A 15428-nucleotide genomic window follows, 5' to 3' on the forward strand; every position below is an offset into this window, starting at 1 on the left:
TTAATGTATAATTTTATTTCGATTCATTTACAGTTGTAAAACTTTTAAAAACAACAAACATACAATGTATGTCCTTATCTTCATTACGTTTATGACACATGTCCATTTAAAAAATACACCATATTTCCCTGGTCACTCTGTGGAGTCTACTTTAGGGCTAAATTTTCTTTTTCCTTCTTTCTTTTTTTTTTAACCAGTAGAACCTACACCAAAGAGACACCATGGAACATCATTCTTTTAAAAAGAAAAAAGAACATGTTTCAATCTTACATCCTTCAGAAAATATTCCTTATGGCGAATGCTCATGGAAACACAAGTAAATGCAAATGCATCTTCTTCTCACCTTCCATTAAGAAAGAATCCGTGGAGGGGGATGAGCCCATGGACTGTAACAGCTCATCGGAATGAGACCTGCATCTCCAGGTGTTTCCGTCACTCTCGGACTCCAAGGATGTCCCCGACCTCCTGAAGGTGGAGGGAGGGAGAAGAGTTAGCTCCAGCAGCAGCTCTGAGACATGAAGATGTAAAACCACAGGGGCCTTACCTGTCCAAGGTGGTGCCTGGAACGCTTCTGGACAATGGATGGACCTGCCCTGCAGTTTCCTTCCTCCCAGTCGGCAATCCAATAGGCATGGAGGAAGAAGGGTGCAAGGAGAGACCAGGCAGTGGGACGTCTCTAAATGAAGAACCTGGAAACCAGAATGGATGCTTCATGTGTTTTCATAGAGGGCAGTAATTACAAGTAAAGGTAGTCACTTAAAAGCCAGAAAGCTAAACAGTCGAGTGGCTGTTTCTAATATATCACATGCCCAGCCTTGAAATCATCTCTCTGCCACATCCCAACACCTGCTTCAAATGTCCCTTCGATTTCACACTCTCCTGATAGCCAGGCTGCAGGCCTGCTTCAGCATATCTACTTAGAGACTGCAGGTAGCTGGGATCACACAAACAAACAAGAAAATGGAATGGGGAAACACTGGGATAGCTTTCTTATAAACCACTGTTTGTACTCCTTAGAGCCAGCTTTAAATAGATGCAAGGTGTTATTAGCATTATTACTAGAATGCATATTGTGTATATAAACAGGCGTAGACACACACAGAGCATTCAGTGGATTGGAATGATACTGAGGAGTCTGTTTCTTTATGGTATATAAATTTCAGGCAAACCAAGCTTGGCTATTCTCTCTCACATACTGAAAACTAAATGGTGCTTCAATACCTTTCTGGTCAGTTTTACATTTGTGTATACTATAAATTTTCAGTCCCATAATATTATAGCTGTAGCTAGTCCACCTTCTCAAACAAAAGGGGGAAAATACTTGCATGAAACTCCAGCATATTACAAAGAATTTTATACATATCTGATTTAATTTTATTCTTATGATTCCCAAGTAAAGAGGAGGAATAGATAGTATTTTTTTCAATTCTAAGATGCTTTTTATTTTCACACTTAATCTCATGAAATTGAGAAGCACCTTACGACTAATGTCAAAATGACTTCTGGTGTCCCAGCAGGAGAATAAACGATGTCACAGTTGTTACTGTCTGTACGAGCCCAACCTTCTATAATATCGCAATAAATTGCACGTCACCATGAATCTGCATACCTCATTGTCTCTGATTCGGGTGGTTTTAAAAACACTGGTTACACTTTGTTACAGCATTGAAATGACCACAAACTTAAAATGCCTGCCACATAGCCAGCAATGAAATTTTGAAGAAGAAATTGTAAACTCTCTCACAACAAATTAAAAGCTTTTCAAACATAGATGATGGTATAACTGGTTCTTGCATGCAATGTAAAGAACTGTCAAAGGCTGCCAGTTACAGTCAAGAGACGTTGTTTAAACTTCAGCCTTATATAGTTCAAGAAAAAACAGAACCACCAAGTTTAACAATATGCAAAAAAAAAAAAAAAAAAGTCTTGGGTATGCTTTAAAATCTCTCATCGTAAAGAAGCTGACAAGATGAAAGCCTCAAGCATAGCCAATGAAAGTACCAAGTTGCTATGGTAATGGACAATACGGAATGATCGGAACTTATAGATTCCAAACTTAAAGTTTCTTCCTAAACTTTATGATTCCTAAGAAGTATATGGTGTGTGTTTGTGTAGATAAATATGTGCTACTGCTAAAAAAAAAACAACATAAAATTATGCACATAATTTTTAAATCTCTTTTCCCTCAAAAGGTTATTAAATCACTAGTGCATGTTACACTAGATCACATCTTAGAAAGGAGGCAATATCATAATACTTCCTCCATATGGTCCTCCCTAATACAAAAGATCATGAAGTATATATAGCACAAAGAGTATTAGGCTGTCATAGAAGTTTATGCCATTCTTTGTATAACTAAAAACTATGGCAAGCATATGTTATGAAAGAAGAAATAATTAGGCAAATGAGAAAACAAAAAGAGGGAGTATTTTACATTGAAAACTGTGTGGCATGTATAAAATTGAAAAAGTTCCTGTTTTCCACATCACTTACTTCCGAGGATGGTCTGCGGTTTGTTCTTGTTGTATTTCTCTTGGAATTTCTGGTTAAAAAACATTAGAAACATATAAGATCAGAGCCCCGTTGGACTATAAGAATGTCCACACAGAACACAGAACAGGATTCTTATCTATACCATTTTTGTTGTTTTTAATTTCAAAAAAGAAGAATTCAAAGCAAATGCAACAAAGAGAAAAACATTATGATAATGAGATGTGCAAGTTATAATGAAGGTGTGTCTCATGAACACAGGTCTCATGAATATTCTAGCTTTATTAAAAGCCTAGGGGAACCAGAACTCTCCAGCTCAAGTGTCCAGACTCAGGCTGAAAGGGGAATTCTGATCAGCACTGCCTTTCTCCTCTCTGTTACTTTCTACACCTGGCTATTACCCCTGTCTAAAGAACACAACGACTTTAAGCACTGAAACATTACCCTCAACTCTGTGACCTGACACGGTGTGTGTTGGAGTTAACACGGAGGCTGGGGACTCCAAGTTTCACTCTGCAGGATCATGGTGCTTGTTACTCACATGCATTTCTGACATGACTTTACAGTGGGGAAGAAAGGAATAGAAAGATAGATGCTTCCATCTATACAGGCCCACCCCCAAATACAGGGAACATTCTTCTAGCCCCGTAGGCCTTACACTATGGTCCTAGGACCAGCACTTGTTAGAAATGCAAATTCTCAGGCCCCACCGAGACTAACTGAATCAGAAATTCAGGGAGTGGGGCCCAGAAATCTGTATGTTAACAGGTCATGCAGGTGATTCTAATGCTCTAATACCAATGTTTGAGAATTACTGCTCTAGACTTCATTTACATGTGCTCAGGATTTGCACTGGTAAACCAAGCGGGTTCCGACTGAAAGACTAAGCTGCCCAAACCTCCTTAACGCAGGTGGCCAGACTGGTGATTTCTCTCTAGTTCTGAAAGTACGTAGGTAAGGGAATAATTATTATACACTGAGAATATGCGTTATTTTATTACTACAATGATCACTGTAGAAACAAATCTAAATAGTAATAAAAGAATAAAAACCTGAACAGATAATATGAAGCAACCAAACTCGATACAAACATGCACTATTCACACAAGACAGAGATTACCTTGGCACATGGAGGTGCAGCATCTTTACAACACTTATGTACATTTGCATTACAGTCTGAAACAAAGGGAGAAGATAGAAAAGCGTCCATCTTATTTAAGTTAATTTGAAATGAACAAGACCACAACATGCTTCTACTGGTCATTATAAAAACAGTGCATACATCACATGTAGTCCCACCATTCAAGCACGAGCACACTATTAATACTTTAATTTCCTTGGAAATATTGTTCCCTTTTATGTAAGGTCTTATCGATTATGAAACCTGGAGTTATGTACCACATACGCGTCTGTGTCTGCCTGAGAAGTCATTTGCTGTTACATGCCCTACGTTGTAAAGGATTTCTGATATCTGGCTGATAGCAGCTACCCATTCCCACACCATGTAAAATGCCTATGAAAATGGAAAGGATAAAAAACTCACAATCCCGAAAAAAAGAAAAAAAAAGGATTGCCCAGCTCTAACAGGAATTTCTATTAACTAGAGATAACCAAATTAAAAGACAGAAGTCAGTGGCTTGCTTGTGTTTTACTTCACAAAACGATGTGGCCCCATCTCACTGAAAGAAGTAAGGGAACGCTTTGCCCGCCCCTTCCTGCCCACTGCCTCGGAGGCCCAACTTGTCACCACAGAAAACTGCCCCTGCATGGGGACTGCCTTCTGTCAGGCTACTGTTTCCTTGCCTCTCTCCCCTCCCGCACCACCCACCATGACCGCCCTGTCCCATCTATCCCCATGCTGTGTGTAGACAGAGGAGCCTGTGGCTTACCAGAAACTTCATTAGAAAGAATTCTTCCAGAGGGGTGGAAGGTCCCATTTAGGTCCACCAAAGTCGCACTAGAAAAGTGCCCATCACCCCCTGAGACCTGTGTAGGAAGTTGAGCCCAATCTTCCCCCTACTGTAGGTCTGCAAAGGCATTTAAGCCAGCACCTCGATGGCCAATGAGCAGAGCCCAGACTGATTCACAAACTAGTCCTGCTGACACTCATTGGAATCCAATGGCTCATTCCACATTTCAGAATAAGCAAATGAAAAGGGGGGGGGGGCATGTGCTACCGCTGAACGGAAAGCACAGAGTATGATTAAATCCAGAAAAAGAAAAGTTTAGGCACTGGAAATGTATTCTAACAGACACAAAATAGACATAAAGTAAAACCAAAAGGCCACGAAGGGAGAACGAGATGTGACAATAGGCCCAAAGGGTGACAGGAAAATGGAGTTTCGTGAGATGAGAAAGGGCCGCAACAAAGGAAAGCGGATCGAGCAGAACTTAAACCGCGGTGAGAGAAATCGGTGTGGCAAAAATACCAAAGCAGCACTTTGAAATTCACCCTGAAAGATGTCCTCCGGAATGTGGAGAAAATAAGGGAGTAAGTATAAAACAGAAGATGTCACACAAAAAAGACAGATAACCGAGATCACACTTCTCTAAGGAAGAAATCAGAACAATCAGATCAGAAGCAATAGTCAAAGCGATAATTGACAAAAACTTTTTCAAAGTTAAAAAAGAACCGAAAAAGGCAAATCAAGAGAACCTCACTGTTTCCTAGGAAAGGTAATTAAATGACACCTATTCTATAGAAACGTTCTGACAATATCCATATGATTAAAAGATTAAAAGTCCCCAAACAGAAAAAGCAGACAAAGCAGGTTAATAATGAAGAAATAAAGACAGCAGGCCCCAGACTTTGCTACTAAAATATTAAATGACCAGATAGAATGGACCAGTGCTGACAGAGTATTCAGGGGAAAACATTTGGTCTAAGATTTTAGCCAGATAAATTGCTTTTCTTGCATGAAAGAAGCAAAAATATACCTTTAGAGACACAAGGTTTCAGAAAACAGATCACTCCAATAAGCTTCTTTAAAAAAAAATTACCTGAAATCCTAGTCTAGCCTATTAAAAGCACAATCAAAATTAAGGGTTCAGGGCTAGGTCAGATTTCAAAAAGTCAAGTAAGCACAGAAATCAGTTACACAAAGAATCATTTCTAAAAAAAATTGTAAGTAGAGACACAGAATTGAATACAAATATCAAGTTATGCTTGAAATAAAAAATTATTTTTGAAAGATTATACATATAATACATAAAAAATAATTTAATGATGATTTTAGCATACTAGAGAATGGGGGAAAGGGAAAATAAAAGGGAATTAATCAAGTATTCAATTATAAGGCTTACACAGCCTTAAAATTATTATTAATAGATAAAAGAGCATATCATCTTGCCAAAACTCTAAAGAAGAAAAAAGTAAACAGCACATGGTGTAAATAGCTAAACCAGACATCAAGGAAAATAGCATAGAACTGTGAAAGATAGTTTGGTAGCTATCGAATTAAATGTAAATAAGAAAAAAATCATTATAAAACAAAGTCAGTTACTTTAGAGTATCTATACCTAAATTACAGACATACACCCCACATCAAAAACACAGTATTAGTTGAGGGAAACACAAAGAAAAGTAAAGAGGAATATTAACTTTTAACAAAGTAAAATTCAATGCGAAATGCATTTAATGGCATTAAAAGGGTAATTTTATGTTGATAAAAGTAAAATCTACCAGAAAGGTATGATTTGTGAACTTCAGTGTACTAGATAATGTAACACCAAAATATAAACAGTGAAATCTATTTATAAGAAAAAATTTACATAAATATAATTTCTGTGAAAAACTAGCAATTCAGATTTTAACAAAGAAAAATATGGACACCAGGATTTCAAATATTTACATCATGTTTTTTTTCATGTTTTTAAGATTAGAAATATTAACTTTTGCAATTAAAAACAAAAATACACCAATGAAACAAGATTATTTCCTCAAAGCAGCAGAGGTTGAGCATGTCATATTCTCTTACCCAATGTTAATAGTGAAATTTAAACTCTAACGTTCTCCTACCCCCAAAACTGTAAATCTTAAAATATCTAAAACATTGAGGGTTAAAGAGGAAATCAAATGTATAGTCATACTTAGAATTTAATCGAAGGCAGTAATCAAAGATGTGGACTGTGATATAAGGTAAAGAATTCTCATTGCAACATCATGTTGTGAAAAACTCGGAAAAAATCTTAAATGTACAATGAGGGATGACTAAACACATCTGATAGCACCAGCAAATGAAACATTCGTATTTTATCAGAAGGGACTCCATCAAAATATTTAATAGGAATGCTCTCTAGATGGTAAAATTTTAGATATTAAGGTTCTCCTTAAACCTTATATCTTCTATAAATCTTATTGCATTAAAAAAAAAAATGACTGCTTTAAAAGCTAAATATATCCTACGTATTTTCAGCAATTTCCATCTTCCACTAAAACTTCCATGGCCACCTACCTGACCAACTCAGCATGAACCAACATAGTCTATACCACAAAGGTTTCCTTTTTAGTGATTCCTACCCTCCTTAAGCTACATTAACTACATATTATAGAGTATCATGAGCTATATCTAAGTGTCTAAGGTCCCAGCTTAGAATAGCTGCTGTGGGGATACAAAAGAATTGTTGTGTGATTACAGTCCTTAAAGAACTTAAAGCCTATTTTTATTAGTTAAATTCAAAAGAGGCTGTACATAAGCCAGTCTCAAACAGAATAGGAAAAATAGGTAATAAACATAATATGCAGGAATTCAGGCCACAGTGGTCAGGGAGGACCTCCCAAGAGGAGGTAAGAAATCTGGACTGACACGGAGGAGTAAGGAAAACTGGGAGAAGGGAAATCATCATAAGTGAAGGAGCAGAGGCAGGAGAACACACATGGGGAGGGAGAAAAAGACAACGAGCCGGGCACAGCCTCTGGTTGTAAACCAGGGCCGAAGTGGCAAATAACCCAGAACTGCTCATAGGGAGCAGGTAGGGAGCCCGACATACCTGAAGAGTGTGGGCTTAGTCCAGGAAACAAAAGAGAAGTCCTTAAGTGTATGTGGGCTGATGAAAGTAGGGGTTTACCAAGATAAATGCATCAAATGTATTCAGAATAAAGTGCTAAGTGAAAATACCTAGAGAGGGAAACTAGTATAATCCACTCTTACTAATCTAGAAGGTGGATGACAATGTCCCAGAATGGTCACAGTGAGTAACAACCACACTGACTTGAGGGACCCAAGGGAAGAGGCGTCAACATGCTCATGGCCTGAGCTTGGACCAACGACGCAGCAGGGAGGACGACCTTTTGTATGTGGATTTTTAGGTTGGTTTTAGCCATACTGCTCTGGGAGATGTGAAATCTTTGGGTGGCGATGCCTACAGATCGGGTTACTCTGAGCCCGTGTGACCAGGACAGTCTTCATTTATTATCCCTGTAGTTCTTACATATTCTCAAAAGCGGCCACAAATTACATGGGTGCTCAGCCTCTCTAGGCAACTGGAAATTTGGAAGTAGAAAGGAAGAGTTAAAGGCATTAATCTGGGAAGAATAAGTCTAAATACAGTATTTTAGAACATAATATTGGATGACCATACTCAGAAATGAAAAGGGGAAAACAACAAACGCCAGAGAACTGAGTTTGGAGGGCACTCGGTTGGGAAAAAGGAGATAGCTCAAGTGCTGAAACAGAAGAGCACTGTGCCGTGGAAGAGGGAACATTTACTTAAATGAATAATGAACAAAGACTCTCAGACAACTAAACAGTGATGCTACGTTTCCGTCAAAATCAGGACTCCTGTTAAGTAGTGAGGACAGAGGCCAAAATGCAGATGGTTAAGGAAGAAGTGGCAGGGGCGGACATTGGAGCGGTGAGAGGGGATCGCCCAACTTGGGGAATTTGTCTTAAAATGAGGGGAGAGAAAGGTCATGGATGTGGCTGTGTGTACGACCGCAGGGACCCAGCCTTGTGAACAAGGGCAGAGCGACAACTCATGAAACATACGCCATCACACACATAAACTGACCGATGACCTGTAGGCAAGCCGGAAACAATTCATAAGCAATACTCACGGCAAACTTCTAAAAGCTTAGCCAATCAAGTCACATCTGAACTGCTTGATGCTATTCCAAATCCCATAAAAGAAAGAAGGCAAATCTTTAAGGAAAGTTCAAGCATGCATAGAGCTGGCATTATTAGAGACAGTGTCAACTGTGAGAAGCAAATGCGACCTGCCTTTAATGCCCTGAGCAGATTGTATTTTCATCAGATGTACAACTGCCAATATACTTCAATTTTTAATATAATTATCTTCTAGGAGCATAAGAAGAACTTTACATAAAACCATCCCCGGCTCTTCGCCTCCCTTAGTGCTCCCAACCTACCTCCAAACAGCTCCCTAATTCTGGCCACCAACAAATATAAAATGTAATTCACTTGCCTGTGCCTGAATTCTTTTGCTCTGAATCCTTTCACTCCACAAATATTTACTATGCCCTTACTATGCACATTGTTCTAGGCACTGTGGATATAGCAGAGAATAAAATCAAGAGACAAAAATCCAACCCTCACCTCACAGAATTTATATGCCGGTGAAGGAGACAGACAGTAAAACCAATATATAAAACATGTAGTAAGTGAATGGTGTCAAATATCATAGGGGGGTGGGGAAAAGAGGAGAGGAGGAAAGAATGAGCCAAGCATAGGATGGCCTGGAAAGGCCTGACCAAGAAAGTGTCACCTGAACGGGTCCGAAAGAGGTGAGTGAGGGGCAGTCCATACAGCCATTTGAGGAGGGAGCATGGCAGGTGGAAGGAACAGCCAGGGACGGCCTGGGCATGAGGGCAGGAGCAAGCCTACGTGCCATAAGAACAGCACAGATGCCCACGTGACTGGAGCAGAGGGAGCGAGGGGGAGAGGAGGAGACGACAGCGCACAGGGAATCTGCAGCCATGGGCAGGGTGTTTGGCCTTTACTCTGGGGGATGACGGGAAGCCACTGGAGGATTTGGAACACAGGGGTGTATGCCTAACCCAGCTCGCTCTGGCTTACATTTTGAGAACAGACTTTTACGGGGTAAAAGTGCAGGGAAACCAGTTAGGAACTACTGAAGTGTTGGCTTTAGATCGGGGTGATAATAGTGGCAGGGGTGAGAAGTGGCTGGCTTTCAGATATATTTTCGAGAATTGGATGTGGAGGGGAGAGAGAGGAGAGGAAGAGAAAAGGTGGGTGGGAGTGAGGGGGGAGGGAGAGGGAGGAAATGAGAGGGGCATACAGAAATACTCCAAACCTTTTGGCATGCACCTAGCTGAAATGATGCAGAAGCCACGAACAAGGAGGGTCAGCTCACAGGCAGGGCCAGAGGGGGAGGGCAGAGTTCCGTGTTGGACATGTAACAGTTGAGAAGTTATCTAGATGCCCAAATGAAGGCGTCAAGTTGGAGGTGAGGTACAAGTCTTAGTTCTGGGAGACCATCACTCGTGGACAGAAAGTACTGACTAACATCATAGGTCCTTGCTTGTAAGTTGTTAAATCATATGTACAGCATTAAAAGAAAAATCTATGTGACTATGCTTATCAATGGCCCTCTTCTCAGGGGTCTTACTATCTGGGGAGGCAAAGCACAAAGCAACACACACGAGGCCGTATAACTTACTGGAACACTGGAACGACTCTTTCCCCAGGAGTGTTTTATCACAAACCAAACACTGTAAAACCCCAGAGAATGTTCCAGGGACAAACTGATGTCGACTCAGTTTCTCTTTGTCTTTGGCATCCTTGCTTTTTGTCTTCAGACAGCACAGCAGCAGCAAAGTGTGGAAAAATGAGAAAAGAGAAATGCTGAGAGTCAACCTTCCCAGAGAAGTCATACAAACAAAGTAAAGTCTCTACATTTTCAATCAGAATACAAGGACTGCACATCCAGGAGGACAATGATGCCTAGGGTAATATTACCCGGATGTTGTTGTCTTAGTATGATAATGACTTGGACAATGCTCCATAAAAAACATAGAGGTTTTCAAATATGTGTGTATAAAATCTGAGGTAAGTGATTTTAAAGGGAAAGTGGAAACTATACTAATCACACTAAGAAACTGAGCTATCTATGTTTTATAGATAACAGGTACAAAACCTTAATTACTTTAGATTTGTTCCGAGGGCTTGTCATCCTATTCATGAGGAAGCTGAAAGTTCGGCTCACTTTGTACTTTTCAGACTCTGATTTGGCAGGTATGATGTACTTATCCCATTCTTCTTCCGGAATTCTACAAAAAAAGAATATGTTATCATGGTTTGTGGGACTCAAAGGGGGAGCGAAATACAGTATATTCATATATGTGTACATGTGTGTACACACATATATACATATATTTTAATACATATATTTACATTTATCTATACATATATTTTTATACATATATATTTACACATATATTTTTCAAGATTTAATGGTTATTCTAAAGATCAAGGTAGAAACTACTAAAATATATCTATAGATGGACAGGTAAATAAAGCAACTGTCTCACAATGTTAACAGTTACAGAAACTAAGTGGTTGCAATAGGCATTTAGTATATAATGCTTTCATCTTTTCTGTACACTTTAAAATTTTTCATAGTAAAATATTAGAGAAACAAAGGAAATCTTAGACCTGTAATCTGACTCTGAAAACATCCATCTCCCTGTTTACTATGCTAATAGAATTTTCCTCAGGCACTGAGAAGCCAATATGGAATTGGATTTTATTTCTTTGTGAAACACAGAGATAATATTCAGCAGACACACATTTCCTTTGTCGATACAGCCTGAGGAACAGACTGTCTACCTCTCGGTTTAGTCTCTCCCATTCAAAGAGGCTATTTGCAATCTGAGACTCTAGACGTTGTAAAGGAGAGAAGGGTATGGATACTCCCCCCACTCCCAAAATAAGAGGCAAGCTAGAGGTAATTTCACCCAGTCTGTGAACATCATTTGTTTTCCTCTAATCCCTATCATTATTCTTTAGGAAAAAAAAAAAAAAAAAAACAAGTCCCAGCTATGAAAGGTTATATTTCCCCTGAAACTTTCTCTGATAGTCTTATACTTCTAATACTATTACAGAAAGAGCATACATTAAAGGTCAACCTAAATATCATGTCAAAACCAGATAACGCTTCCGTAGACTATTTCCAAAATGAATATTTCATAGCCGAAGTCTCTCCTACCCACTCCTCCCCCAATTTCTCATTTGTCAGCGTTAGTGGCTAACACATTCATCTCTGGGAAATACTTTTGAAAAACAACCATATTACTGCTATCAATGACAGGCTTAGACTAAATTATTTTTAAGGGCCCTTCTCACACTTAAATATAATATGTACTTACCTGATACATATCAGACACAATTTAAATTATTTAACCTCTGTACTAGATAATTGAGAGTTTAAACTTATGAATGCATTTAGAAGAAATAAATGGCTTCAGAGCTGCCTCTTGGTCATGCGGATTTAAAGGCATACTCAGGGCAGTGAGTGCCCTGCTTCTTGAATCCTGTACCCACAAGTGAAACTGGGTTTACTACTAGAGAAAACACTCGAAAAAGTTAGAAGGAAAGAGGGTGAATAGAAATGAATGTACCCCTACCGAAAGGAACTCAGAGTCTCTTATTTCCTTTACCACCACAGCAACCTCCTTAGAGAACTGTTTAGTTAATAGACTCTGTAAATGTCCATACCTCTTGTGTCTTAGGCATTCTAATTTGCTTAACAGGCTTGCTTTGGGAATGGAGAAAAAAATACATTTGACGGCTTATAAAGAATCTTCCTCTGGCACACCATTTGTAACCTCACCAAGTGTCATCCAATGTCTAAGAGAACAGTAGTATGGTGAGAAGACCTATACCTCGGAATTAAAGAATGGTAAGATCAATGAGGATTTTTTCTTTTTTTTTTTTTAATGATAACATAATGTACTTTTATGTATTTATTTATTAATTTTTTTATGGTGACATTGGTTAACAAAATCCAATGAGTTTCAGCTGTACCCTTTAACAGTAAATCATATATATTACACTGTGTTCACCCTTCTTTCTGTCACCACATATTTGACCCCCTTTTGAGGTCAAGAAGTCCTCTCCCCTACTTCCCAGTAGGAACACAACTCTTTGAAATAAAGAAAATTAATTTTTGTTTACTCAACTCTACTCCCAATTCTCCATGCTACAGAAGACTATATCAAGAACAATGTTTCAGTTTTGATTTAAAACCTATACATGCAGCAAAATTTACCATGTATCCTATATACTTCTACAAAATGACATAAAACCATACCATTTAATCTGTAATCTCAAATGTAATCTCAAAGGCTGATAAAACCTGAGACATGACAATATAAACAAAAAAATACTGAAACATTAAATATTAAAAACTCAGATTAATCATCCAACCTGGTAGAAATGTGAATATCATAGACATGACACATCGTCCTATTATAAAAATGGTTAATACAGTGTAACCTCTGGGCAAATATGGAAGGTTGGTTGATAAGTGTAAGCAGCTTAAAACAGAGCAAGGCACATAAAAAACACCCAGCAATGGTTGGCTATGGCTGCTCCTGCTATTTAGTATCGTCATTGTCATAATGTCATTTTCGTCATCATCCCATTCTTAAAAGGCATTCTTAGCCTTCCTCTGGCTTTCTCATTTCAAAATTCTATTCTGGTCACAAAAATATATGAATGAATAAAAGGAGGCTTTTCTTAGTGATACTTTTAGTCTAAGATTTAAAGCAAAATAGTCCATCTTGATCTATTTATTAAAAGGTTTCAGAGTTTTAGTGTTAATATCACCTAAATTAAAGCCATTTTTCTTTTTCACACGGTCTCTTAAAACCAAACATTTATGCTTTTTTTGATGTTCCTGACATAACCCCAGGGCTATTTCACACGAGTTAGTTACTCAAGGCCAACAGATCTCAACAATCTTGCCTGCTCACACTAATTAGCTACCCAAACTTTATTCCAGTGACAGTTTTACCTTCCATAGAAAAAAAAGCTTAGGCATAAATCTTTCAAATCTGCATATCAATCAGAAAACTGATAATGCTTAAAGAACTTTCTGCATCATTTACTCTGTTTCAAACTTAACACTTCTAAGCAACACTCTATGCAGACAGACAGTAGAGCTATTTAGGCTTTCTATACTTTCTATAACTGACCACCCAGGGGCCTGTTACCATAGTGATGCCTCTTGTCAGGGCAGAACAACCTGTCCTGATGCTTTTCAAAACCAGGCAGTCCACACTTTGCTCTCCTCAGTCCTATATGTTGGAAGTGTTTGGCTTTGACAATATCCCAAAATAGAATATATTCTGTCCCCAGTCCTAAGGGCTGCACATCTGGGGACTGAAAGGAGCTGCTGGTCAGCCTATGCTGATACAAATCACAAAGGAAGCAAAGAATTCAGGCAGGCTCATGACATAGAAACCTCACAAACTATTAAACAAATGTCAAAAATGATGCGCACACTTTCCAAAGATGGATCAAGCAGTCACTCAGGAAATTTGCAACAGTTAAAATACCTTTTTTCTCTTGGGGGCTCCGGTAAGCTGTAAGCTCTTTGCTCTACAAGACACAGAATAATAAAATGAAAACTAAGGCAGACAAACTAGCAGTCATGTGTTAATCTGAAATGTACACACTCAATCATATTTTTTTCATTATATACATCACCAGTTATGAGAAAATAAGTCACTTTATATAAATAGTGTATTACTCTGGATATCTTAGTTACTTTCTCTCGTTTGGAGAGAATGGAGAAGAGGCCATAACATGGCAATATGTAATGATTTTAAGAACTAAGTTAGCATTAGCAAAGGGCAGCAAACATTTTCAGGAGTGCAGAAAATTAGTTTTACCCTTTTTGGATGTTTCTCACCAGACAGAGTTTCATCTCTTATTTGTAACACTAATTCCCAAACATATAGAATCAATAAATATCTAAGCTGCTTTTTAAGCAAAGCCCAAAAGAAAAGACTTGAAGGCCAGCCTAAGAAAGACTCCATTTTAATAAAGCTGCAATGCCTTTATAAAATCCTAGCAGCGGCCAGTCCAGAGATATGCTTTGTTGCCCATAGGAAAGGGAAAACCACCTTTCCCATTGGACTTATCAGGGGTAGAAGGGGCAGGCTCATGCAAGCAGCTTAGCGCCATCTTGTTTTTGGAAGGAACTAGAGTACTTACTACAGGGATGGAGCAGAGACACTGATTTAGACAGTGAGAGAGACTGAAGGAGGGAACGGCCACTGTGGAGCACACCATCTACAGAGCAGGGACAAATCCTTTACTGTTACAATCCAGAAGTGTGAAGAGGCAAAATGAAGACGCAAAGGAAGATGGGCCAGATACGTAAGGAAGAAAACTAATAAATAGATACCCCCTGAAATGAGTAAATATCAATGTTGAACCTAATATTATCTTATAGGCAAGAGAAAATCTACTTTGAAGAATTCGAAGGTTTTATTTTATTGTTGTTAAATGCTCCACAAATTAAGTCTTGGGCAGAAATCAGTATCCTTACTGTAAATAGTATGAGGTGCCAAGAGAAGAAGCTACTTGACCAAAATAATCTAGCTAATAAGATAACAGAACTAAACTCAGGAAACTGGACAATGTTTAATAGTATTCCATCCATCGGTGCGCAAATTTTCAAAAGTACATTCATTTCACTCCTCAGATTTTGAAATGCAGAACATTTCTGTCCATATTGGGGAGGTAATAATTATCATCTCAATATTTGACAATGTTCCTTTCTATCTAGACCCACAATGTACCAAAGGGAATTATGTATAGGGTTGGACTTTGTTTTATGTATATAAACATTAAATAATAAAGGTGCCACCATTGCACTCCTGGCTCACAAAAAAAAAAAAAAAAAAAAAAAAAAAAGCATAGACATGATAATAAGTAACCTTTTTGAGA

General features: G+C 38.4%; 1 protein-coding gene across 6 annotated transcripts in view; it reads right to left on the bottom strand.

Moving 5' to 3' along the window:
• Positions 1-15428, bottom strand: part of ARHGEF28 (Rho guanine nucleotide exchange factor 28) — a 259146-nt gene that overhangs the window by 64399 nt on the left and 179319 nt on the right. For all 6 annotated transcript variants that reach the window (XM_036226271.1, XM_036226272.1, XM_036226269.1 and 3 more), the window contains 7 exons: positions 14030-14072; positions 10615-10738; positions 10129-10261; positions 3611-3666; positions 2494-2542; positions 545-689; positions 344-465 (listed from right to left, as the gene is read on the bottom strand). In XM_036226271.1, the coding sequence (XP_036082164.1) occupies positions 344-465; positions 545-689; positions 2494-2542; positions 3611-3666; positions 10129-10261; positions 10615-10738; positions 14030-14072 (672 nt within the window). The remainder of the gene's footprint in view (positions 1-343; positions 466-544; positions 690-2493; positions 2543-3610; positions 3667-10128; positions 10262-10614; positions 10739-14029; positions 14073-15428) is intronic.

This window comes from Rousettus aegyptiacus, unplaced genomic scaffold (genome assembly GCF_014176215.1).
Source record: "Rousettus aegyptiacus isolate mRouAeg1 unplaced genomic scaffold, mRouAeg1.p scaffold_m13_p_8, whole genome shotgun sequence".
Lineage (NCBI taxonomy): Eukaryota > Metazoa > Chordata > Mammalia > Chiroptera > Pteropodidae > Rousettus > Rousettus aegyptiacus.